The 27,724-nt window shown below is 45.4% G+C and overlaps 1 protein-coding gene and 1 long non-coding RNA gene across 3 annotated transcripts in view; one reads left to right on the top strand and one right to left on the bottom strand.

Moving 5' to 3' along the window:
- The window catches only part of POU2AF1 (POU class 2 homeobox associating factor 1), a 71,993-nt gene that overhangs the window by 3,492 nt on the left and 40,777 nt on the right, over window positions 1–27,724 (bottom strand). The window contains exons 3-9 of the mRNA XM_040534371.1: window positions 23,697–23,842; window positions 22,031–22,105; window positions 20,248–20,436; window positions 12,926–13,197; window positions 1,002–1,129; window positions 566–608; window positions 207–478 (exon numbers count right to left, since the gene is read on the bottom strand). Of these exons, the coding sequence (XP_040390305.1) occupies window positions 207–478; window positions 566–608; window positions 1,002–1,129; window positions 12,926–12,941 (459 nt within the window). The 5' untranslated portion in view covers window positions 12,942–13,197; window positions 20,248–20,436; window positions 22,031–22,105; window positions 23,697–23,842. The remainder of the gene's footprint in view (window positions 1–206; window positions 479–565; window positions 609–1,001; window positions 1,130–12,925; window positions 13,198–20,247; window positions 20,437–22,030; window positions 22,106–23,696; window positions 23,843–27,724) is intronic.
- LOC121058595 lies at window positions 23,518–26,620 on the top strand. 2 transcript variants are annotated; one of them, XR_005814259.1, is made up of 3 exons: window positions 23,518–23,820; window positions 24,649–24,748; window positions 26,426–26,620. It is a non-coding gene; the product is annotated as an uncharacterized LOC121058595 (long non-coding RNA). The 2 variants fall into 2 exon arrangements; XR_005814258.1 differs by having other exon boundaries at window positions 23,519–23,820; window positions 24,667–24,748.

Genomic DNA, 27,724 nt, shown 5'->3' with positions numbered 1-27,724 from the left:
ATACAACAGCAGCTTTTTGTCCCCCTCAAACCACTCCAATACCCAGCACAGAACAGAAGGGCTTACAGTATAACTACGTGGCATGGATGCAAGAACAAATGATGTTACAACAACTGAGTTATACAAATTACATCCTGAACTCCCCGTGACATTTCTTGGGAGGTGGGGACTTGGCCATCATTTATACCTAGAGATTTTGGACTTACTGCAAAATTGGTGATCAGCGGCTGAGAAGTGTAAGTCAGAACAGAGGAAGGTCCAACCAGCGTGTAACTGGGACACATCGGCTGCACGTACATGTCGGCGGTATACGGACAGCTGACTGCTTCGTGGGACACGTAGTCAGGGTAAGGGGTCCACTGGGTTAAAGGCTGCAAGGATGTGGGGGAGGGCTGGGAGAGCCAGCCAGAACAGAGTGCTCCTTCATCTGTCACAGGCAACGCGGGGGCAGCACCATCCATATCGATGCAAGGCTGGCCTGAAAAACAGGAGAGGATCGCAATTCAGTCCAGTGCTTTCCCTGCAGCAGGGCTGACAAACACTTAGAAAGGCAGGAAATCATTACCCATTGGTGAATAGGAAGGGAGTGTCTGATGGGGCAAAACAACCTAGAAAAGAGAAGAAAAACATCCAGGGATTAAAACCATAAACATTAAATTCAAGTCCTTCTCAGAAGGGCTGAGTGTGCTTACATCCCAAGCCACCTTTTGTTCCTAGGAATTAGATCTTGCCAAGTGCAAAGCACTTTCCCCCTTCAACTAAGTCAATGGTGATTGAAGGGGCTCAGCACCTTAAAGGTGGAAACATATTTATTTTATTTGCATTAAATGTATTTATAATATTTAATTGAAAATCTATTTAATGGTATTTCCAGGTAACGTGAGGCTCCACTACCTCCAAGATTTCTCTCATTGACGAAGTGTTGCCAGCTGGTGCCAGGGCTGGTCAATCATTTAGCTACCAAAGAAAAAATTCCCTCCTGAGTTTGTTTCTTCTCCTACCGTTGTAGCTGCCGTTGTACTGGTGTTGTGAACATTTCCCCGTTTCCTTTTCAATAGCTCCTTCACTGGCTCTTTGACACGGACGCCTTGGTAGGGGCGAGGCTGCGGTTGTTGTTCTGGAGCAGAAGCTGAAAAAAAAAAGATGCAGGTGACGTTTATTTTCCTTTCCTGCCACTCAAAAGGCCAAAATCCCCATGGCAGCCCCTTGTCTGCAGGGTGCTCTCAACACGGCAGTGTACGTGCACATTTCTTAGCTCGTGATATCTTTTTGCCAACAGGTGAAGTACGAGGTCTCCTCTCTGCCTCTGCCGCTCAGATGCTGCAATCACACGGATGGATCATGAGGACAACCCAACCTGAATTAAGTAAGCTTGCAGTTCCTTCCAGCTGTGAATTGGCTGCAGGAATACTGAGCGATTCAGCCCCTTTGTTGCCAAAGGGCATTCAGAAAGCAGAAGAGCTGGGGATGGTCTGGAAGCAGACCGCGGTGTCCCCACCACACAGGCAGGTGTTGCCATGGTCTGCAGGAGCTGGGCCCCATCAGGTGCAGGGTGTAATGAACATGCTCTGATAATAAATAACTGCATCACTCTAGACGTTTATGAAAGCCAGGGAGGATGTAGTGCACAGAAAAGGGATCACTTGCTCTGCAGAGGATAATGCTCCATTCCTAAAAGTGATGGCTATCAATAAACCTACACCTCTATGTGGACACATTTCTTGTGTGTGTGAAACACGAGAGCGGTAGTGGTGAACCACACACTCTGACGGGACGTGCACAAGGGTGTCCCTCTTTACAAGTTATCAACCAGCTAGATTAAAAAAATAAGAGAGGGGCAATGAACAATCGCTGCTATTCCTCAAACTGTCCCTAGACTGAACCTTTCATTCTGCTGTCTTCAGTGAGGCTGCAGTGTGTTAATTTTGATTTTCCACTTTGTTATTTATTTTTTCCCCCTTAACTCCTGAGCACAATATTCTGATTTCTTCAGGCTTCTGGCAAAAATAGCTTGCTTGTTTTATTCCTCCTGAGACTTCACTTTTGTCTATCTGCTTTACGTTGCTTCAGTGCCACAGATTCGCAGCGCAGTGATTTACATCCACTTGAAGGACAACTCAGACTGACTTTATCTGACAGGCACATAATAATGATCGGTCAGCAGGTACCCAGCATATTAAATAACTTAAATGCTGGCCAGGTAGATGCATAAATGAGTAGAGATCAGATATTCAAGAGAAATACATTATAGTCTGTGCTCAGAAGCAAGCTACAAACACAACCAAATCAGAGAAGCACCCTCATTTCAAAAGCCATTTAACCCATCACTAGTTTGATGACTGCACGTCTATTTTTGGGGAACAGGCGGGTATACCTGTGCCATCCTGGGCCAGAGTCATGCCTCTGTTCCACAGAGCTGTTCACCGCCTGCCCAGCAGGTTTGTGGCCTGGCCAGCTGGGCCAGCACACAGCTTCACGGACAGCTGTACTGACAGCACCTCTCAGACCTCGATTTGAAAAGTAAAGCTCGGAGCCAGCTAAAAAGCCCTATCGCAAAGCCTTGCGGCAATGAAAGCAGAGGAAGCCCAGTACTTCGTAAGCCGGTATTATTGAGCCATATTTTACATCAAGTATTTGGAGGCAGTTAACAGCAGGAGGAGGCCAGAGAATAACAAAGCTCAGGAAGGCCCCGTGTTTGTAAAACCACCGATAGCAGGACTCGCTACCTGCCCCTTTTAACTGCACTTTGATTTGTAAACACGCTGGTTGATAAGTCCCCATTCCTAAGGATCGCAACAGGCCTTTGGTCTATGAAGTGCAGCTGGATATCTGGCTCAAACCTTAAAATTCAAGCATTATCCCACCTTGGAAGTATTTATTCCAATTTTTTGATCAAGATGTGGATGCTTCGCACCACAGAACAAGATGAATCGCTTTAATTCTGATCATCTCCTCCAGTTACATGCAGTCATAAGCACACTTAGATATTTCTGTGACACCTTCCTGGAGGGAGAAAAACTGAGTCTAAATATAAATATTTTAAGTGAACCTCAAAAATATTTAACCAAATAAACTTTTCTGCTTTACTTTCTTCCAGAAATGAAATACTTATTTTCCTTCAACTGTGCTGTACTACTGAGTTTGCTCTTTCTGCCTCACTACATACCACTTAATCATGAAATCTTGAAAGGCCATTATAAATACCTTTGGTGGTAGATAACCCTACAACTATGTGTTGAACTGTTTTCTTTGTTTGTATGCTAAAATATGTTTAAGCATATTGGGAAAATTTCACGCTTTAAAGCAGTAGCTGGAGGAGATGGCATTTCAGCCTTTGCTCGATCTGCGTTTGCTTTCTCTGGACATTCCTTGTGGGACTTCACCTTGGGTTACTTGCAGTCTCATGGAGCTTGTGGCTTTGGAAATGCAGTTACCAATGGGAATGAAGGTCACTAATTCTGCATGCGAGAATCCACAAGGGTTTTTAACACAGTTCACATTTTGCTTTTTAAATTTTAATTGATATTAACTTATCTGAGTGCTAATGAAGACAGTGCTAAAAAGTGCTGTGGCATGAGCTGTACTGAGAGCTCTGAGAATGAGCTCAGGAGGTCTGAAATGAAGACCATCCCAAAGGTGCTTTCCTGGTCTTATAGGGGATTTATTTACATTTGGAAATGATTTATCTGTACTTTACTGAGAACATTTCAGAGTCAGACGTTGCTACTGCTGTTTATGCTGAGCAAAACCATCAACTCTGCCAAAGCAAATAGGAGCTGCAGTGCAGACTGCACGGGAGGCAGAAGCGTCCCTCTCGGGCAATGTCCTGTCCCTGAGTCATCGCACTGACTGCAGAGAGCCTCCTTGCAGAGGTAGGGTGGGGAGGGATGGCAGTTTCTGGCTCCAGGTTTGGGGGATGGGGAAGAAGAAATTTACTGTAAAAGCTGACAAATATACCTATTCAGAGTTTCCGGTGTAAGCAGAGTAACCAAAAAAAAAAAAAAAAGAGAAAAAAGAAAAAAACCAAAGTCTGCAGAACATATTTCGGTTCCCCCCAAGCTGACCTCCAGAAATAAAAATAATGCTAGCACAGCTGCTTTTCCACTGTTAAGTGTATACCATGTCTGAGTATTACAGAAGAACCACAGCAAAATGACTTTGGGCTTCAGTGGACAATTTCTCATACAGCCAAAGAAATGTGATCTTTTAAAAATAAAGGCATTTTGAGAAATAACAACCATTACAACAACCTTATAAAGAATGTACCTGGATTTAGTATTCTTCAACTTCTTACACCAGGGTTGTCATAAAATAAACTATTAAGCCTGTCTTGAACCAACTCTCATTAAAATCAGACTGGTACATTGTCATTTAAGTTATGAGCTGCAAATGCACCAACATCCGCATGCCCAGGTTCCATTCCGACAAATAAACACCACCATTGTGTTTTGGTGCTCAAGTGCATGCTGTGCTCTGCCTTCTTTTACACTTTGTGCACCACAAAACAGCCACATGCCCTCCCTAACAGGCACCAGGGCTCGATTTGCAACCGCTCTCTAGAGCTGGAGCAGTACAAAGCATCAGGAGTCGAGAAAGAAGGGGGGGAATTTAATGCAGCCAGTAGGAAGCTTTGCAATAGTTTCTATGTGTAAATATGTTTTAGTTCATTGCAATGCTTTTGTCAGGCCGCCTTACAAATCCACGGTGTGCACACATGCTCAGGCTCCTTTCATCAGCGTTATCTCTCACTGTATTTGCTGAACATCGACAAAAGCCTAGCACAAACCCTGACGACTTCTGAGTAATCCTTCAAAGTGGATGGATAACACAGCAGCTAATGAAAAGTTCCCAAACACGGCAGTCCCACAGCTCTATGTACCAAGTGACAAGGGCAAAAGCCCTCGGCGATGGTTGGAGCCAGACCCCTGTGCAACCCAGCCTCTCAATCCAGCCTCTGCAGAGAGAAGCCTGCAGGGTGCCGCTTTCAGTGGGCTCTGGCTAAAGATTTGATGACTGCAGTAGTGTTGTTATTAATGTCAATACACTTCTCTCTCCACATATTCTTACCAATTGGTTTGCACCTAGGAGAAAATGGAATTTTGTCCCGCTGAGTACGAGGCCAGCTTGTGCTGCATGCAGCAGGCATGGCCAACGGGGACCTTGCTGCTAGCCTTTTGGGGAGCAGCTCCAGCCCCAGCTCAGGGGCTGACAAGAGCTTCAGCAAGGTACTGTACAAGACTTGCCCAAGGGGAGCAAAAAGCTGAGCAGATTAGTGCTTTGGGCAGTAATTCTACAAACTCCGGCCTTCAGTCGTCTGTGTGTTGGAGAACATAACCGGGATGTGTCCATAGCATCGAGAGTACCTATGTTCAGACACAGTCTTTTGAAAGATGTCTTCTTCTAAATAACATCCAGGAAATGTTGGTCTGAGTAAAAGATCAGATAGAGAAAGCATGCAAAGACACTGCCAAACAATTAAACCAAGCACCTTCAAAACGCATCTTCCTCTACATTTGTATTTAACCATTGCCAAAATTGGAGGGAGGATAATGGCGAGCAGCTGTTGGAAGGCTACAAACATTGAAGCGTGACAAGTTTCAGATCACTAAACCTATTAGCACCGCTGGCCTTCACACCCTCGTGAACTGCAGATCAGTTTAAACCTTTCAAACAAGTCAGAACCATTTCCCATCAGGCCAATTTTCAGTTTGAAATACACTGCTAATCTTCCAGAGCTTGCATGACTGCCTGCCTGCCACAGCAAACGACACACTTGCCACTGCCTCAGAAGATTTACTTTTTCTTTGCTCACACACTGGTGTGTGATAAGCTTATCAATTGATCAGAGTTACCAGTGCAAATAGTTTTCTCTTTTCCTCTTTCACCCCCAATATAATAAAATATTGAAAAGAAACACAATAGAAATCTTTTTTCTTATTTACAGGAACATCAAAAAGCAAACAGTTACTCCTGGATAACAAGAAAAAATTAGATTTCAATTAACAGACTAGTGATTTTCTGACTTCAATCTCGAACAGCAAATTACATAAGGCAGCTGCTGACACTTTTATTGTACACCGTGAACTTTGGATAATAAAAAGAAAAAAAAGTGGCTTGGCTTTGGATACACTACTTGGATGCTTTGACTGCAGTCAAAACCTTTTTAGAATAAGACACCAATGCTCATTTAGCAATATTTAAGTGAGGGACTAAAAGTTGCATTGTATTTGTCCACATTTTACATTTAATTCAGACACAGAATCCTTCAAAAATACTTTTAAAAAGTATTTTAAAGCATTAATCTAATAATATTATTTTGAATCTGTTGCTTTGGAAATGAGTCATGTGATCAGAGCCGACAGCAGAACTGAAACGGCTGCTTTTATGGTATTGATAATGTTCCAAAGTACATCATGGAGCACCGTGAAAAGTATTTTCCTTTGATAAAACACAGCTCCTAGCAGCTAGCCAGGCAATCCCTCCTGTGTGTGTTATTTAACCAGCTCCCCCTTGTACCGACATCCAGCCTACCTGACCATGCACAGCAGCAGACCAGCAAGGAGAAGCAAGGAAACCTACGTGCAGTTCCTAGCTCTGCCAGGATCCCTGTGCAAGGCCGAGGACAGGGTCACTGAGAGGTAGATCCCCAAAGCTGGTCGGCTGCCCAAGGGGATGTGCTTTATACAAGTGGTAAAAATACTTTCCAGTGGTTCTAAAACTCCTGGTAAAGGAGGGTCTGTAATTCTTAGGCAGTCAGATTCCCCTTGAAAACTCAGCTTGTTACAAACCTATACAACCAGGAGAAAACCAGCCCTTATCCCTTTTGGTTTTCCTGGGCTTGCACAGCTCCTGTAGCAGCACCCTGCCAGGCCCCCAGGGGTATTTTGGCACTGCTGGAGCCGTACACCAGCTGCATCCAGAGCAGTGCACGGCCCGAAGGCTCCAGCTCCACGCACAACCCCCGTACCTGTTCATGCAAGGGAGAAAATGGTTTAATATTTGTTCAGGTCTCCGTGCTCCCTTGAGCACAGCCACCCAGCTGGGAGGCTTACAGCACACTGGAGAACGAGGCTTCCCTGGTTATGGCCAGAGAAGACTACCCATCTTCATTTGCTCACTAATTAAATGGTTTCCTACAATACATTACGAAAAGTGAAAAAAATGGCGACCCTTCTTTGTCTTGGCTTGGTGGTAAGTCCAGGGTAGGGAACCAAAACACAGAAACCCCTTGGACTGTCCAAGATCCCAGATGGCAGCCAGACAAGGAGTCACTCAGACGAAAGGATCTTCACTTCACCTTCATCGCTAGCCCTCAGCATCCTCCGGGGCGTGTCCCTGTCCTAACCGATCAGATCAGTCAAGGGTGAAGTTCCCTGAAGTGACCCACCTGCAACCCATGCCTTTTCTTGCACCTTGAAAAGGAAACAAAAAGCAGAGTTATTGCTACCAAGACCCATTTTAGGGAGCTGTGTTGGTGCTAACAGATCTGGGAGGCTAGTACCAGGCGGTAATGACTAACAGAGCTCTCTGGCTGGCACTGAGAATGAATAACCTGCCGCACTGTGCTCAGATACAGAACCATGCATGCATTGCCAAATAAATCTCAAAACAATTCAAAAATAATATTTATCTGTATTGCATTGGGTTATTGCTTGCTTTATTATCTTGTCAATAGTTTTTACCTCTGAAATGACACGTCTCAGGACCCCATGCTTGCACATCATCACGCATTCGAAGGGCTGAACACACAGCACTTTGGGCATCTGACACATCCCAGATCTCCTTTGAAGTGTTACTGTTTTATTTTATTTTTTAGACAACCCTGACAAGGAGAACTGAACCAGAGTGGTTTTGTCACACTAAGGGTGGGTATTTCAAAAAACATTTAGCTAAATGCAAAGCACTAAGCAAACATCTGATGAGAGAATCTGCTCTACACTAAACAGAAGGACTCGGAGCAAGAGCAGAAGAGACAAGTGATGGTTCATTGCTCAGCATAAGGAAATGAACTCGGGAGGGTTCTTAGCATAATTAAATCAATAGACTAAATATTTCACTTGCTGACCAACAACTCGGTACAGCATTTGGCTAGTTCTCTCTCTGCCCAGTTACACAGCACTGTACTACCAAAGTTGGTGAAACAGATTCGTCTGGCAGCGGTGTATTTCAGCATTATGCCTGGTACCTTTATTTCCAGCTGTTTATCTGCAGCTGGAAGATTTCCAAGACTAGAATTAACCCTGGATCCTCGCAGATCCATAGGCCGTTGTCCCTGCCTGGGTCATTCTCGTAAGCAAAGCATGTGTTTGCACAGTGTCCTCCTGAAGCAGCTCTCCTTCACACCTCCAGAAGATCCAAGTCAGGGGAGCACCGTCCAGGACCTGCATTCTGCTCCAACACAAGCAAGATGTTGCAGATTGGCAAACAAACTTAACTTTGTATTTTTTCCGCCTGGATAAAATCTAAATCATGGGGGAGATCTGAAGACACTTGGGAACCAGTATGAAAGGGCAGTTAATAATCCCTACTGCTTCGATTCCCCTAAGTGAAATAAAGGGCTTCCAAGCGCCCAGTAGAGGTGGCTGCATTGGCCATGTAGTGGCAAGGCTACTAAAAATGATTGGTTTCAGAATAAGAGAACCCCTGCTACAAAGGGGAAGCTGAGATAGACAGAAAGTGTCTTAACCATAAGTCTCACCCGCACGTCCTAATTCCTCCCAGCCCATAATACTCTTTCCATTTTAGTAATGCAAGCTTTCCATTTAATTGCTTATGTGGTCATTCATAGAGCCTGACACCTGCTTTGTAAGGCATGGATGGACTCAGCTTTCATACTATCCATCTTTCCCATTGGGGCTTTACCAAAATTAAGCCTCACAAGACGCAACATATTGCAGTTTCACCTCTCAGTCTCATTTTCTGATACTTTCAGAAGGGGTGTATAGAGCCCCACATCTGTTGTGGGCAGAAAAAGGCTTCAAGGACTTAAAAAGCATTTGGGAAGAGGTTCTCAAAGGTCCACATTGACATATCTCAGTTGCAAGTGAATCCAAGCAGCCAGTGGGACAGCTAAGTGGCTGAACATCTGCCTTAGCTGCACAAGTCCCGCTAGAGCTCACGAAGAGCTGAGTGTCCAGAGCATTTTGCCTTCACCAAAAACACCTCCAAAATGTGAAACACTTAGAGAATTTCAACCTGCTTGCCTACCCTCTCATAACAGAAATCATTTGCATGGAAAGCATGCTCGTTTTGTCTCCAAAACATAACACGAGGTAACTTTCTGCATAAAGACACACAAGGGAAGAGAAGCCCACGGCGCCGTGCGTTCGAAATTTCCCACCTCTGCGGGGCGGCGGAGCAGGCCGGCTTCCATTCAGCAGAATCCTGCCAAAAGCCGGGAAGCCCCTACCAGTCACTTCGCTCCTGCCGTGGGAGGGGATGCTTTCGGGCCGAGAGCCTCTCTGGGGTTTTGCTGAGCGGAAGCTCTGGGCCCCGCTCCTGCAGAGAAGTGCAGCGTGCCGTGACCCCACGGGAAGGATTTCCAGCGCGCAGGAGCAGCCATGCGAGGCTCCCCGGAGGACGAGGGCCTCCGGCCACAGCAGCTGAGGGCAAGGCTCGCCAGCGGGCCTGCTGCCCCTGCAGGGCTTTCCACAGCAGGGTCCCCCCTCAGGAGGTGCCAGCGAGAAATGCCTTCCGAGGGGACACCTATTTAAATTAGCCTTCTTGTGTCACTCTGGTTTTCAGTTGGTTTGTGTTTCTGTTCTTTAGTTGGTTTGTTTTCATTTACTGGGGAAAAGCATGGAAATGACTGCATTCTTTTGAAACCTGCTGTTGTGCCAAAGAACAGTTTTAATCCATACCAAGGCATCCTGATGGAAGAACTTCTATTTAGTCTCCTTGCATGCAGGTACAGATAGAGCAAAGATTTTGGCCCCTACGTTTGCATTCAAGCTGGCACTGCCCATGAGCTGAACTGCAATTACAGCTCTGCCTGGGTAACCAGCTCTGCACTGCTAAGGCAGGAGCATCCAGCAGGCCCTTTGCTCCCTCCAGCACCATAACAGTACACAACCTACACGGATCCCCACGTTCCCTAGTCATCTTGTTGATTAAAATATGGTGTTTAAGCACGTAAAGCTGGACTTACTAATTGCTGTTTTTGAATCCAGCCTCCTCCAGAAACCAGGGACATACTCCAGGATTTGCAAAGAAGTCTTTGGAAATTAAATGCCCGACTCCGGTTGATTTTCACTGACACCTCTTTGTGCCTCCTTTTGTTTTTCTTTTGGCTCAATTCATCCAGCATCCTGCTGCCTCAGAACCCCAGCAGGATAAAGGTCTCTTTTACTTGCGCACCTGTGGGTCCTATACCTACATCCTATGCCCCTGTACTGTGGTTACTGCATAAAGCAGCACCTTAAAGCACAGGGAAGTCACTCAACTGCTGGGTGAGCACTGTCGGATCCTGACATCCGTGCCCCCAAGTGCATACCTAGGCGTCTGCCTGGGGCACATTTACCTGGCTCTTCAGCCACATGGTACCACAGGGCTGCAAACAGTTGCTCTTGCCAGGAACAGAGCCATCTGCTTCTATACTGAGTATGCGATGCTCCATCCAATACATGGGGAAAGCTTCTCCCACACCTCAGAAGCTACCCACAGACTTATTGCCCATCTACCTGGGGTGCCCTTTTGCTAAAATACACTAATAACTCATTTTAAGTCTAATTATACTGAAACTCCCTCCATGGCAGAGGAAAGCTCTTCCTATTTCCTAGGTGGGGAGCAGAGCAGAGCAGAGCAGGGCAGCACTTTTACGCTATGACATCAGCCCAGGGCTCACACAAGCAGAGACCAAGCTCCCTGGGCACCCAGACTGCCTCTGCATCAGCTGATAGTCTAGAACAAGCCAACGGCTTGCATGTGGGCACTGGGACTTGGTCTGGTCCCAGGTGGTTTGAGCCAGGTGGCGCAGGAAACTTGAGGCCACAGCTGGTCGCACTAAGAGAGACCATAGGAGCACCAGAGAGACCACATGCAGACTCACAGAGCTACTGAGAAATCTGACTTCCACTGAAACCAGGCACGTGAATACCTGCACGGGCCTGAGCAATCTGCCTGCAGTCGCACAGGGAGTCTCCAGTAGAGTGGGTAACTGAAGTCAAAGCAAGTCATTACTAATGGTACAAGAAAGAAGCAGGATGATAGTTTCATGCTAGAAAAGTAATCCCATCTTTAGGTTTAGCTAAAAAAAAACCACGTAAAGGTCCATGAGATTGAGGAAGCCCAACCATGCCATGACACAGCAGACAAAGACAGCAAAGACCAACAGCGAGCAGAGTCACCTAGACAGCCACCTACAGAAATTTCCCTTCGGCTCCTTCTGTGTCGTAGTAAACACACGGCCAGGCTGATCTAGCAAGCAGCCCAGGAGTCATGGACAAGTCTGGCTGCTTCATCTGACTGACATGAAAAGGGCTTCATCAGCAACAGATGCCAAATCAAGGCAGCTGCCATGTCTCATGCAGTCTGTCAAAACAGCAGAAAGCATTGCTGTAACAGCAGACTAGCCTTGAGAAGTTCAGAGGGCATGGAGGGACAGGCAGGTATGGGCAGCTGTTGTCTGGAAACTCTCACAGGGGAGATGGCTGACTTCAAAATACGGGGATTTTATCTCCTCTGATGCAGGCTTGTAATTTCTGCTTACCTTTGAAAGCACTGCATGTATCAAAGAAACAATGCAAGGAAAAATATCGTATCAGTTACCAATTTGGTTCTACCTAAGACATCACTTTGTTAGTATTGCTTTGTCATTGCAGTAAAGAAAAAAAAATAAAGACTTATACACCTCTCAGATAGAAGATAACATCTGAATCTAATCATCTTGCAGTATGTTCCACATCGTATACCTACCGACTCTGAAAACAGCCCGAGATAATAGGAAACAAGGTGTGTTGCCATAGCGCTCCTGCTTGCTGCTTAATACTCGTCAGACAAATTGAAACACGATTGAATAAGCAGTCAGAGCTTAATTCAGGATGTTAGACTGTACAATGTCATTTCACAAACATACATTTGAGCTTCCAGTTTTCAACTGAAAACAGTAACAGAAGTACATAGCAGAGAAAACGGGCTTTATAGTTAATAAGCTCAGAACGACACGCGTAGCAAACCCATCTCTGTGTAATTACAGGCTATTATATAAAGGAGAAGAATATTAATGTTAGTTCCATCTTAGGTAAGTCAATGGCAAACGTTTAAGAAATAAGCTTCTTCCATTCAGATATATTATATTATTCCAGGCTAACTGAACAGCATGGTGAAGTACAAAGGACGGCAGCCGGGCTGCAGAAAGGCACATCTACAGATCCATGCAGTGAGAGCGAGAGTTGCACAAACAGGGCAAACACCTACCTGTATCAGGATCGGTAAACTAGTTGAGCAAAGGTGGGCCAAGAGGAGTAAAATGATCTTGAAAACAAGAAAACTGATTTCCTGTAAACTCATAACTGTATTGCCTTCAACTGCATCGCTCTTTAGCTTTATTATTAGTTGAAAAAAAAAAAAAGTACATATCAAAAAAGACACAGAAATAAGATTTCTCACAGGTTTCACTTTTAAAAAGGAAAATTCTCTGGTATGTAACCACTATAACCTTTGATATAATACCTGCATCCTGTTATTGTTTTTATGAATCATAGTCTTCCACTTGATTCATAATGACGAATGCCAACAAAGCAGCAATGCTGCCCTGTCTTAATATCCCTGCTGGAAAATTAGCATCATGCCTTCTCATTTGCCTCTCTTGAGACATGCAGCTCTTCAAGAGTACTGTCTCCCGTGCTATGCTAATGCTCACTTATCCACTACAATCTTCATCTTTTACCGCAGTTAGGAAAAACAAAGGCAATCAGAGCTCACTTACATTTTTGCCAGTGCATATTCTGTGGCAGGACGGAGTCTTTTTTCTCTTTGATGAAGACAGTTGGGCTTTCTAATGGCTAACGTGTGTTTGACTCCTTTACGGGGGATGTGATAACTGACTGTCAGGATGTTTCTTTCAGCTTTTTAAAAGCCCCGTGTTCCCGCTGAAGTCTGTGATGTCATCACATCCTCCAACCACAACCACTTCTATATTTTCCCTTGCTCTGTGTTGTTCTTCATGACGCTGAACAGTTCCTCCAAGACCAGGGCGCTCTGGAAGATATTATGCATAAAACGGCACTTGGTATCACCAAAATTTATTTAAACAATCAAGCCTGGAACCTGCCTCTCATGGGGTTTTTGCTGGAGATTTTTAAAAAAACAGGTCAAAGGGCTGCACAGCAGAAAAAGCACAAGGGGCTTTTAACAGGATCGTGACCGTCTGTGGCACCAAGAACGGCCTCGTCTCACATCGGACTGCACTCTCTGCTTCAGATGGCATAACTACAGGCTCCAGACACCTCAGCGAGCCCAAACCTTTACGTACGCCAGGTCTGCATGGCCCTTTAAATGCTCAACACTTCTAAAATACAAAACTTGTGTGTTTGCCCCTGCCTTATGAGAATCTCAACTCCCTGGGGCCACTAAATTTGAACTTATGAGGAAACACCTGTAAACACTTCAAGCCTCATTAAACGAGGACGTCCTTCATTTAAAAAAGAAACCCCTTCTTTTTCTGTTTTGTTTTTATCAAAATACGACGCTTCCTACCAGGGAAGAGCTGGCCCTTCCAAAGCAGCTTGTGGAGCTAAAGGGAGGCTGAGAGACTTGGCATAGGAGCTCGAGGAAGTTCTTAACGTCAATCATAACAGGATCATTATACCTGACCTATTCACACCACTCCATGTGCACAACCTCTTAAACCTCTTACCATTGTTTCCTCTAAAATTCAGACCATCGCAGTGACTATTCACAAGCAACAGTGACTCGGGAGCTTTGTTCTCAGAAAAATATTTGTTGGGGGCTGCGCAGTGGGTTTAGGATTCTAACGATCCTATCTCCCAGCTGTTTTTAACCACTGAATTGCTGCGGCCCTGAAGTTTGCTCTCTCAAATTTCTCTTCCTATAAATTTGCCCAGGGTCGGCAGTCCTTTTGGCCAGGAGTCTGTCAAAAGGGTGCCAAACACCCCTCAGGAGCGGGTCCATACTGCGAACCATTCTGCAACACAACATTGGCATTGAATTTAATGAAAGAAAGCAAAACCAAACAAAACCAAACCCAAAAAAGCAGACTGATGAAACAAAGATGAAAACTTAATTATTATATTCCCTTTGGTTCAAAGTTTTACCCCTAAACCACAAAGACCCAACCTCCAAAACAAGCAGAGTGAAAAGAAATGAGGCGTACATAGCTCCCCATTGCTGCCCTCTGCGTTCCCAGGCGCGAGGGCATTGTTCTGCCACGCTTTGCATATCTGCATTAATGCTCACTACCAGCCACACATTGTAATATCCTCTCTGCTGTTAAAGTGCTTAGTAATAGCAGGCAGCCTGTTAGCTAACACTGCACAGATGGACAGGTGAGCGTAAATCACAGCCCAGTGTAGCCAGATGAATTGAGGAAGAATATTGAAACCGGCTTCGGTGGCATTTCACTTACACCAAGGTAGGAAGAATTTGTGGACTCTCGTCTCTCTGATACAAACACAGTATCATATTTCTCCTTAAAATAATGAAATAACAGAACTTCATTAAAAAATAAAAATAAAAATAAAAATAAAAGCAACAGTCTCTTAAACTTGTAGAATTACAGGTAAATGTTTCTAACAAGGGGAAATGTCTTCCTGACAAACGATGTTCTGCAAAAACCAGGGCTCAATCACATATTCAGATTCATTTAAGGCTTATGGCACAAGGCAATATCAGGAAGCACTGGGAGAAGCTACAGGACTTTGGCTCAAGTCAGTGCAAGAGACAACGTGAGAGCATCCAGAACGGTGCTCTGCTGCAGTTTTCTGCTGGAAATGTCTATTTATGACTTCACAGAGCTACTGGGAAGCAGCATGGTGAACCAAGGCCTTCAGCAGGTCTCTACCAGGAACAAGATCTCTATTTTTAAGTGTGAGAACACACCCTGCGTACATCTGTGTTCTCCAGAGCAGCACAAGCACAGTCTGAGACTTGTACGCAGCAGGCTGTGTGTATATGTGAAGGCAGACTGCACGACATCAAAGTAAATATACAGTCTCGTACTAACTTATAGACCCATCAGCTCACATTTAACTGTACTTTAGTCATATTTAGAAAAGCTGGGGGTAACATTGACTTACTCAGGATTAAACTCTTTCTGAGTTTATATCAATACTTTAAAAATATGAAAGCAGGCAGGCAAAGTAATAAATATCTAAAATGAGGAAGTTGCAAAAAGGGGCATGTTTTCCACAGATAAAGCAAGCAGCACTATTTTGGTGGCAGATAACCATCCTTTTCCATATTTTACCCACAGTTACTCAAAAAACTTTCAATGTATTAACAAAGAATCACACTCTCCAAAACAACTTTACAGGTATACAAGGTAAGATATAAAGGAGCGTGTGTGTATGGTGAGCCAACACCATACCAGGAAAAGACAAACTCTATCAAATATGGCCCTCTTCTCATTTTATGTCTTTCACAGAGAAACAATTTGGTTAAGCACCATTTTACTAACAAAGTCCAAAGGAAGAAACACAAGTAGAGCAAAAGATGAAAAAGATTGCTCAGCAAGTATCGTCTTTGCCTCTTCCTCGGCCAACTGTTCGCAAATCATGATTCAAGTCTATAACCACGGCGCGAGCTCAGCTACTACTAGATGATCAAACAGCACCGACAGCAGGAAGGCTGCTTGTGGACAGCTGCTCCTTTAAGAAACGCTCAGAAAATGAGCTGCGGCCTGTCTCAAGATGCAAATCCAGCTGCCTCCCAGTCATTCCTTGACCAGTTCACCACGAGACCAAAGCAACAAGCTCTACGTCAGGCTACGGCTAAGAGGCAGTGAAACCTTGGTTCGGCACCGAGCATCTCTGCGCTAAGTCGGGATGCAATTGTCATGTTCCTGGTGGCCACACTTCGAGTCCACAGACCAAAAGATTCAAAGGCAAATTTTGTCTGACCGCCACACACAGCTGCTCCAAGGATAACTGACAAAAGCTGCAAAGCTCTACGTTAGAGCACCCACGCACTGCACACAGCGTAGAACCGGAGCTGCAAGCAGATCCCAGCGGATCCCTGCAACCGAACTCAGCAAGGATGGGAGGAGCACAAAGCAAGGACGACACAGACTGTGTGCGCCTTGTCCCCGGTTCCAGGCAAGATGACGTGAGGTGAAGAGTGGTGCCCAGCACCGGTCTTCCCTTCGTTAGGGCTCGGGGAGCGTGCACCCCGCCAGGCAGCGCCGTCTGGAAAAGCAGCGCCATGGCCACAGTGCCCAGTGCTCCTGGGCAGTGGGAATAAAACCAAGCACGGCACCTACTCTGTCTGCAGGGCTGGCTGCAACACGGCCCTGCAACAATTTTCAGTATACAAACGATATAAAATCAGAAGGGTATGTTGTGTTTGACAGTCTGAACCCGAGCTTTACCTTAGAGATTATGAATTGGGCACTTCCTCCCCTCATCTCCTTATTATTGTCTTATTCCCAGGACAGGAGTTGAGATCATAGGTTATTTTCTTCCAAAACTGGATTACTGCTGGTGACAGATACCTTTTTTTTTTTAATTAAAAAAAGAAAGTGTCAATATTAGCACTTTAATCCTACCATACAATGCAAGAAGTATGAATAAGCAGCAGTCTGACATTTCAGAAAGCTTTGTGGTCTGCAAATACAAACATTGGTCTTTGAGGATACAATAGCTAAATTAATAAGAGGATCTCTACCTCAGAGGTCTGAATGAGCTTAAAATACAACCACGTTTAGAAAAGGTTCTTTCTCATACTTCTTCCCTACTCAGCCAAGAGAGGGAACAGAGGAAATGAGAAGTTGAGCCTCATTTGAGGCAGTAACAACTGGCATCTGTCTGAGCCAGAACAGACTTTTCAGCCTACAAATTCTGTCCCACATCTTTATTTTGTTGCATGACACTATATGTGAACACACAGCAAAATAATCCAGGATCAAAGCCCACAGAGCACGAGGCCGGGATTTGTTCCAGCAAACTTACGTAAGTCTTGTCCTTCAGCGTAGGAGCATCCCTACCTCTGTTGAGCTCCCTGGGCAGAACCAAAAGCACGGGCGCCTCCAGAGACACTTTGTGGAGACACTTGGGACATTTTAGGGGACCGCAGAGCAGGACTAGTACAATGAGCACCCTGATTCTGGTAGTTTGATTAGGCTTCAGAAGAGTGGGATGTTTAACCTCGCAGCTGAAGCCCTTCCCCGCAGCCCAAGTCTCTGCTGGATGCGGAGCGATGCTGTGGCTGCACCAACAGCAAGGAGCTGACTGCAAGGAGCTGACTGCCTTGAGAAGTATGAGAGATGCCAGAGCTGTGGTGAACAAGGGCAGAGGACACAGGCAGCCAGCTGCATAGCGTGTCACTTGTGTGTCACTCACTCACTGATGGCTCTGCAACCTTTTGAGCTGGCCCTGCCCAAGAAAGAGGAAGAACGGGGACAAATTTTCACTTTACTCCAAAACTCTCCCCTGTGATTACACCAAGGACTTTTGGAGTTTCTGGTTTGGTTTGGTTTCCACAAAGCATTTACACCACAGAAGAAAATCCTTCCTAACCAGGAACTTTCACCCTTCCCAATTGCCCCGGCCTGACAACCACAAAATAAACGCCTCGCTCTTGCACAAACACACCCAAAGAATCCCTCCAGGGGATATCAACGTCTCAGGCTGTCCCCAGGTGAGCGACTTTTCATGCTGTACCTGCTGTACATTTACCAGAGAACACTGGCAAATCCTCACACCCTGCTAAAGCACGTTTGAAGCAAAACGTTACTTCAGTCGACAAGAAAAAAAATAAGTCAAAAAAGAAAAATAAAAGAAGGTTTCCCATTTTCAGCAGAAGCTGGTGCGAAAGTTACCAGGACATCATGAGTCACAGCAGGAGGGAGATGATAAACAACCCGATCAGATAGGTTTACAAGGCGGGGACAAGAGAGACTTGATGACTGCTGTAATAAATCTCATAAAGACGCTCAGGATAATGCCAGAATTTACTATATGCCCCACTGTGGAAAGGTCTAAAAGGAACGAAGACAAGTTTCCAATTCCACACACACTCAGGAAGTGTCTGATGCAGATAGAGAAGATGGCATCTCCTGCTGGCACAGCCTGTTCCATCAGCTTTGGAGGTTACAGACTTGGAGAAACACAGAGACACACTCATTTTGCAGAAACCTTTCATCAATAGCCATATACATGTTTTACCTTGGAGTTCTGCCCCTCTAAAGGCAGGTACACTGCAAGGCTGGGCCAGGAACGGAGCTGAAGGAAGAGGAACACACACCTCACCGTGCTACGTCTCATTTCAGGATTTCCTTCTCTACCTATACAGCTCTAGTAATGCCGAGACCCCAATGAAAACAGCTTGCTGCAAAGTCAAGAGACAGTAGACAGCTGCTATCTCCACAAATATACTTTCTAAGCAAGGCAGAGAGGAGAAAGGAAAAATTGACGGTCTTCTTGAAGGGGGAAACTGAAGCAGCTAAGAGGAGGTTCAGTGCTTTGCTCAGGGTCACATAAGAAGTCTGCAACAGGACTGGGAACAGGGCACAGATTTTGGGATAACTTTATGCACAAGACCACTCAGTCATTATGTGCTTCCTTAGGACAACGTCACCTTTTTTATAATACTACACACATTAAAACAACTATAGCACAATACACATCCAGGTTAAGCAGGGTTCGGTAATATTTTTATTTTTTTATGTGAGCCTCACACCTCCCACTTCGCCCTCAGAAGCAAGTTCTGATTCATACCTCAGTTTTGATAAGGAACAAATGAGGCAGCCTTCATACATGTTCAGCACTAGCGATTAAGTTCTTGGGCAGTGTAAATCACCGTCACCCTCATGACCTCTCAGATGCTGAGGATCTGAACCTGGGACATTCCACATCCACTCCCTGGTTACTGCACACAGTTTTTTTTCACTAGGAAATGCCCCGTGCTGCTCAGGCCTAACATCAGGCACAAAGGAGAGGATGAAAGCCTTCAGAACTGCGTGCAGGCACCTAAGGGAACCCCTTTCCCAGTGGCCTCAATAAAGTTCTGAGTTCTAGGGTAGAAAGAAAGTATATATATAAAAAAAGTGAGCCAACTGAGACCACTCTGCACTTGGAGGCAGAGGTGAGTTCCCCATGAACAAGCACTTCCATTTACTGACACACATGAAGTCCTAGAACAGACCTTTTTAGGATTTCTTTGTACTTTATACCCTTTAGAGATCATCTGGTCTGCTCCTGAGCTCCAAGATGTGATCTGTTTCCTCTCCAAAGTTTTCCTGACCGCTGACGCTTGTCTAACAGACTCCTTCAAGCTGATATTCGAGCTGTTTGCAGCAGGTACACACAGACTGTTACAGCCCTGCTGTCCCTGCCTCTCCCTTCCTGCTGCTCACACACGCCACGTTCAGCACCAGCTGCTCGCAGCCTACCCGTTCTCCTAAAACGCTCAGGGGTTGGTCTGTGAACGAGCAGCAGTCACGTTTAGTTCAGAAGTTTCCAGCGCTGAGTCAGGCAGGGGGAACAACAGCACGTAACACACACCGTGTCCGTACTGTGGCTGCAGGCACGATGTGAACCAACCTTATCCAAGACAGCAACATGACCAAGAAGAGAGGCAATGCTAAAAGCACAGGCTTCTGTGCTTGCTGGGACCACCACGGTGCAGCTGATGTGCACTGAAATGCCCGTCCCTGCAGCTGCTCTCTGCAGTTAGGTGCTGGAGGAGTTTGTGTACGCCCATGCATCTTGCAAGCTTGCCTCTGCCTGCGGTGCTGACGGATGATCTCAGGTGAGCTAGGGTTGGCAGCAGTTGCACAGCCTTTCCCCTTTCGCATGTCGCAGTGGCTGATAAGGCAGGTGGTGTTAAAGGAGGAACGGAGCAGGGCATCCTTGTAACTCCCCCACCTACAGCTACACCACCTTGGTGACTCGCTGGCTTCCAGGGTTGGCGCGCACCAACACGGTGGAAAACCACCTGTCCCATCTATCTGTTGAGAAATTACACACAGAACCACCCCCAAAATAAACCTGAAGATTAGCAGAAATCACAAGAAAATCTCAAATGATTCACGAAGAGAAAATACAGTCAAGAACGCCACTGAATGTTACTCACATAGATGGCATGACTAGCTCTGGAAGCTGGCAAGGTGAGGCAGCAAGAAAGCTGGGGCTTTCAGCAGTTACGAAAGCAATGCAGCTTGTCCCATGTTCCCACTGGAGTCTCAGTGCAGTCTTAGGCAGTGGTCCAGCACAAAAGCCAGTAACATGCTGCAGTAAAGACTTTGGTCCCTCTTTATTGAGTCTGTCGAAGAAAAAACATTTTGTTAAGGAGCTCTCACCAGCACATTTTTAAATAGCCTCTCTTTCACCCCGCAGAAGCAAAACTAAAGGTCCACAGACGAACACGAAAACAGTGATACTTCTTATGACCTATATTCACCATTTGTAAAAGTTGTTTTCATTCAAAATCCGTGTAAGTGTTGATGTGAATTTCAGATGAAACCCACTTTCTGAGAGTCTCTCATTTGACTGGATGCAAACGAAAGCAAGTCCTAGAAAGGCACCTTGCTCATTGCTCACAGATGTGCTCAGCTCACACCGTGGAAGGAACCCTTCCCAAACAGAATTATTAATGGCTAAAAAAGCCACATTCAGCCAAAACATGGGCCTGAACTCAGCAGAGCAAGCCAGGGACTTCGAAGCTTCCTTTCACATTCAGATTTTGGCCCAGGCTTGCCAAAACCTAAGTCACCAGCATTTCTTCAGGTTAAGGGCTTTGAATGGGTGCGAGACATTCTTATCTCAGCAGATCAGATCTGCCAGGAACCGCACCAGCAGGCTGGTTCACTGTGAACATGAACCCAGGCACTGTTACCAAGGCAAAGACTCGAGACCAAGTTGTGTCACAAGGAAAGTCGAATCACCTGGTCCCCTCTGGAAACCACTCACACCGAGAGCTCTGAGCACCCATGTGGCCCCAGAGTTTCACAGAGAAACAGGACTCAGCAGCTTTGGCAGCATCCTCACCCCGAAACCTGCAACGTACAGCTGCAGAGGAGTGGGTAGAGAGCTACAGAGAACAACGGGACTGAAGCAGGCTGTGAACCTACAGAAAAGTTCCTACTGCTTCATTCAGCATTTACTTTTCCGTGGTCTCCTTCAAACATTTGGGAAACCCCCTCCGAGGCGCAGCTGCTTCTGAAATCTCAGTATGTTTGCCTGGGACGTGAGCAGCATGGGAGGCTGGACAGTTTTCTGTGCCACCTCCAGGACCACCACCTGCAGACCTCACCTCATCTCTTCATTAATTCCCTGCCCAGTCTGAGAGAAAGGAACCCAGTAGGAAGTCTAGGGAAAAATAATTAGGAAAGGGTTGGGGCAATTCCCTATCAATAACGTCCCGCAGGATTGTCTCTTTGGCTCACTTCCAGATCACACTTTTGAATACAGTTTTCCTCCCATCTTATTTGGATTCTTGCTTTTCTATTTCCCTTGGGAGCTTCTGTCAGTACTTAATTAGACCTTTAATACTTTCACCGTGACACTTTTGCTTTAGTCCTTTGCCCCACTGGAAAAATTCCTCCTCTTCACTGCTGGTCACTGATTTTGTATAAGGCCATTCAAACCCTGCTCAGTTTAATGACTTTAACTGAAAGTAGCATTTATCTGTCCCTTTTCATCATCAACAGCAGGGATGGAGCAGTGTGACCTACCTCCAGAGCCGCCAATGGGACCCTGGGATAGTGGAAACACAAAAAAAGAAAGCTTTGAACCCAGTTCAGAAAAGGGGACCTGTTGCATCTTCATTTGGCCCTCCTGTTTAAGAGGGGGCACAAGATGTTCAAACTGATTTTATATCTAGATAAAGAAAAAGGAACTAAAACCCACCCCTTTACCTTATCAGCTCTGGTTCTTGGCCAGGCCACACTCAGAAAACCTGACTTTCAGTTTGCAGAGTTGCACCGTGGGGCCTGCAAGGAGAACTTCTGCCAATCTGACAACTGATTAGAGAGAACGGGAAAACAAAAAACAACCAAAACAAACAACCAACAACCAGACTAAAATGCAGAAATAAAAGCTTGGTAAGTGGAAGCATGACTGTCCCCATAAAAGACATGTGTAGAGCTGAAAGTGCTGCACTGGAAGGACAATTATGAATGTTGACTGTGGTCTGCAGAAACAGACGAAATTGGGATTTCTGGTCAGTGCCACGGGAGCAACAACCAGCGTCTATTAGAAAGTGAGAAGAAACTCTAGGATTGATTGTTGGGATTCTTTCTGTGTCCTCGTGCAGAATTGCCCGCAGGAACTGACCCTGGGTTCTCTGTAACCAAGAGCTCAAAGCCTCTGCTATAGGCAGGCTACCCTAGAACTGCCTCTGTGGGGTTTCCTCATCTTCACTGGAAACACAGGGCTCCCAATCACTCTGAGAAAAGGATCCTGGCATGACTTTTTCTCAAGTCTACCGTCGTTTCACTGATATTTCATTTCCCAAGTAGCAACAAGATTAAAGACTGGTTTAAAAACATCACACCTCGAACTAGAGAAATTCTGAAGACTGAAACACTCCTAGGAGAAGGCACATTTATCTGGCAGCTGAGGGAGCTGAGAGTTATTAATTACATGCTCCAGGAATCTGGATCTGTGTCCAGGACATAGCTGTGTGTCACTAAACAGGCAAATCACAATGGAAGGCTCAAAAAGGAGTGTAATTATAAGATCCAAAGGCTCATACTCTCTCTGTCTCCCCCCCCCCATATTCTCCTTGCAACACTTAATACTACACTCGCTGTTCTCCACGTATATACCCTTTCATTTTTAGTGTTATTATGACAGTACAAAATTAAAAAAGCAAAATGTTGGCATTAAAAAGGGCTATGTCAGAAAGTGTGAGCGACAATTTTCTCTGCCGTCATACAGTTAGTGAGATAAGGGCTTCATGTCCTGAAACAAAGCTGCCTTTTTCTGATTAAAAGAAATAACAATCACTTTGGGAAGAACGCTGTGGTTGCAGCTCTCTTTCAGGACTTAGTAAGACACAGATGTCATCTGCTGCCTCTGCAACTCAGTGGAAAGATTTCCACTTTCAGAGAGATACCCAAATGTACGCTAGTCTTTAGATCCAGAGGTATCTACCAAACGTTTCTTGTTTGCTGAAGGGAAACAATCCCTGTGATGCTCCGAGCAATTCTCCTCTGAATGCAAACCGCAGCACTGAGCTTGAGTCCAGCACCACTCCCCTGGCTCCAGCAGGAGCTGTGTCTGCCACTTTCTGGCAGCGGCCCTTGTCTGAAACCGTCATCAACAGCATCGAAAGGGGCAGTGGAGCAGAAGCAAAAGCTGGAATTTAGGTAACACCAGAAGAACCCCGCTCGTGCAGCTGGTGCTTACGCCGTTGCCCTGGCGGTGCCGCCGGGTGCTATCCGCTGGGTGAAGCTGCCACCTGCCGGGCAGCTCCGCTCCTCTCGGCTCAGAGAGGGCTGGCAGGGCAAGGAGGAGATCTGCGAGCGCAGGCACCAAATCTCGCAGCTCAGCCTCGACGGTGCGCTCCCTAACACTCACCGCAGCCAGGACTCAAGTAACAGCCCAGAGGGAAGAGAGCACCTTGCCTGACAGCCTGCCCCAACTGCAACTCCTCCGGTCTTCTGGTGCCAGCTGGTACCAGGAAAAGCATCCCCAAAGGCAGGTAAGAAAGTCAGAAAGGTTGTCTGGAAACAGAGCAGAGGAACTGAGGTTACCAGCAATTACATGCCCCAGGACAGCATTATAGGTGTTGCTGTTCAGGAAAGGATGATGAAAACAGCACGGCTGCTGTGACTGTCAGCACTGTACATCTCGTGATAGATTGGACTAAGGAAAGAGAAGAAAAAAGGAAAAAAAACGCGTTCATAACAGTTCTCGGGGAAAATGCAATGCTTCCAGCTCGATGTTTCAGGCATGGCTTCCCGCAGGCAAGGCCCTCACCAGATTTTATAGCACAGAAACTGTAGGATGTGAAAAGGCCACATAGCCCTGCAAGCCTCTCTTGTGCTCAGTTGCTTTCATGAATTACTGTGAACGCTGAGTGCGTGGAACAGGCCAGCTTCTTGCCATCCTGCAGGGGGGAAGGGGTTCAAAAGAGACAAAGCCACGCCAGGCGTACGGTTTGGGCAGCCGCGCACCTCCGGCACGGCTGGCAGCTCGGAGCTCACATAGCCCAAGAGCCAACGACAGCTCCAGGGCCAGCCAGCAGCTGAGAACAACGGCCGCTCTGTCCGGGGCACGGCAAGAAAAGGGCTTCTCACAAGGGAATGAGCTGGGAACGCACTGGAGACACCGCATGCGCGGCAAGGAAGCAAATCCACCCTTGGCAAATGAGAATTTCTGAATCATTTCAGAACCCCTCAGGCACAGGAGATTTTCCATTAGTCTCACAGGCCGCTGCCAACACTTGGGTAAGGGAAACAATACGGCCCACTGCTGCGGCTCACGCGCTGAAATCCAGGAACAAGCTCAGATTCAAATTCAGAGATAGCCTCTTTTGTCTCCCCAGATCCTGTACTGTACATGTGTTAGGATCTGAAGCCACCGTTTCCAAGACGAAGCAATGCAGCAGCAGGCTTAGCCAAACACGGGTATGACAGCGGCAGCATTCTCAGGCAAACTTCTTTGATGTTCTGCTCTGATTTTTGTTGAGAGCAGTCAGCTAAACAGCTGTGTCCCAGGCAGATTTATGGCATGCTGCGATGAAACAGAAAAACTATTTGCAGCCCTGAATTTTCTGGTATCCCTCTCTGTCTATAAACCTTTTATTTAACCCTGATAGAAATGGAGATTTAAAATAGAGCAGATGCTTAGAAATTTCATCAGCATAAGTCATGTAAGCAACATACGAGCAGCACTCAAAAAATGCATCTAAGAAGAAATGCTCAAGCCATACATTTTCATTTAAAACCCAGCACTGACTGCCATCTAATCATCTATGCTACTTATTTTTGAGTAATCCCTCACCGAGAGCAGAGCAGAATGATAGGCCATTTTCTTTTACTCCAGCTGTACAGAATGCATTTAATTAATATTCTCAGTTTCCTGGAAATTCAGGGACTTTCCTTCTGTAGGGCTCAGTTGTGAAAACTGCCCGCTTTTTTCCAAGTCTCACTGCATGGCCTTTTATTGTATTAAATGCAGGTGCCAAACCAGCAATTATTGTGCTTGAGGATTCTTGTGTGAATACCAATAGCGGCAGTGAAGTTTCCACTTTAGCCTCTCCTTCATTTCTCTTTCACTTACCTGTCCGTAGTTTTGCACTCACTATCTTTGCACTTTATTTTTAACACAATTTCACCTCTATGTACGCTTTGAATCAGGCAAAAACTAACGCTGAACGTTTGCCATGTGAGGAACTCAGTCCTGAGGAATCCTCATCCATAACGGGAGGCTCCATCGCCAACGTTTATTCATCTCATACTCTCTTCTCTAACACCGGTCCCACAACCTGTTGCTGTATGACCCAACGCCTTTGCAGTAAGACACTGGTGGTTACTACAATTCCACCTAGCTTTTATAGCTTACTTCCACAGAGGGACTTTCAATGCCTGTTAGGAGATTCAATTGAAGGCCAACAAAGTCTGATGAACTTCACTGGTTACACTCTGTGTGAGACCTAGAAACCTCAGGTGTTTTGACTACCACAGTTACACTCTTACGTGTATTTTTTAGAGTAAATAATACAAGACTGCAACAAGCCAAATTCAAATTACTTCAATTTTTCTCCCTAGAAAATCTCACTTACAGAAGAGAAATACCACCTGCAGGATTTTCCTGCTTCTGTCTGTACCCTGTAATGACTTCACAGGGGTATCAGCACAGCAAGAACACAAGAAGAAATAACAGTGCACGCAATCACAAATGGAAATAACTTCTGTATTCGGTAAAGTTCTTGCTTTTTTCTTTGCAAGTTCATGAACTGGGTCACTGCAAAGTTCCAACACCTGATACAAACATCAGATAGCAACAAACATGCAGAGTCTGTCTTCTTACTGCTCTGGACTATGGTAGGACCTGTCTACTTCTGCACCAGGCCCACCTGTAACCATTTGGAAGACCTAAACCCAGACATCAGGTTCACCAAACATTAAGAGAGTCCATCGAGTTTCCTTTTCAGACTAGACCAGGCCAGGTGATTCCCAAAGAAATATTTTCAAGTTGCTTTTATGTTTACAGAAGGGCTGGATTTTCATACTGGGCAGAGCTCAGCACAGTTTGGATTAGACATTAAACTACTATATTAATTTATTTCCTTACAATTGCAGGTAACGATGGCACAAAGCCTGGGTGTCTTGGAGTTCAAGTGCATCGCACAGAAGTGTGCCAAACAGAGGCACACCATGGCCAGGTGAATAAATTCACAACTTTCAGGCAGAAAGAGAAGAAGAGAAGGAGAGCTTGGCTCTCCTTCCAAATTTTGCACATTTATCATAGTCAAATCTCCTGCCAAGGAAAAGGGGGAAAAAAATATAATCACTGGAATCTGCAAGACAAAAATGTGAACTCTGTGCATTTTACCAAGAATGAACTTTCTCTGCGGCCAGCAGCAGGAATCAACCTTTTGAAGTCACAGCGCTGGTGCAGGACACAAACACGCATTATGCTGGAGGTGCTTTGGGTTCTCCTGTACTTGCCTAATGTTTTCTGTTGTATCTGATAACATCAGAGAAAAACGAAACAAATCAGATCATACTGTTCCAATTATGAGTTGCTGCAGTGAAGTTAACTTGGACTTTCCCAGCTAAACATCTCAATATTGTGAAAATATTTTGACTCAATTGTTCTCATTTGTTTCTCCCAACTTAACATCTGAAAGAAACATTTGAAACAAAAGAACACACACTCAAATAAAACTAACTGAGAGGCTCAATACTTTCATAGAAGGAAAAACATTGTTTTCGGTTTCACTTGCAAACTTTGTCAATCCTCAGTGTAAGAAAAGGCTTTTACTTTTGACTAACAGCCTTAACAAATGGGACACTTCGGCCCTGGAAGTGAGGCACAAAGACCCAAAGCACAAGAGCAAATCCTGCTCTGTTATTAAATCACCAGATATTCAGAAATTAAATGAACTTTTTGACTGGCTGTAACAAAAAGCAATGACAACAACAACAAAAACACACCACACCCAACAAATGCAGGCAGAATTCCCAGGTGCAGGGTATCACCTTCTGGGGTCAGGAAGGAAGGGCCCCTTTCTGTTCCCACCCTTAGCAAAAGTCGCTTTTGAAAATAGTTTAACTTGCCTTTTTTCAAGTTTCTATTATCTGGTTTAACGTCGTCAGAAAGGCCCCAATACATCTGGGACAGGCATTCTGCCTTTTGGGAAAATCAGTCCTTTTCAGATATTACAAAGCAGGCACCCCTGAAATCATTTAACTCATGTGACAATCGTGTGCAATAAAATACGTATTGCCTAAACTTTTTTAAAACTAGCTTAGTAATCTGTGCTCTTGTGTCACATATGGTCCTTGTCCAAGGAAATCTCAGTCACCACAATAACGTTTTGTTGCAATACCACGTTTTAACCCTTGCAATTCTTCACAAGCTTGAAAAGCCACTAC

This window comes from Cygnus olor, chromosome 22 (genome assembly GCF_009769625.2).
Source record: "Cygnus olor isolate bCygOlo1 chromosome 22, bCygOlo1.pri.v2, whole genome shotgun sequence".
NCBI classification, from domain to species: Eukaryota; Metazoa; Chordata; class Aves; order Anseriformes; family Anatidae; genus Cygnus; species Cygnus olor.
The sequence above is the reverse complement of the archived record's forward strand: the minus strand, read 5'-3'. Positions and strand labels throughout refer to the sequence as shown.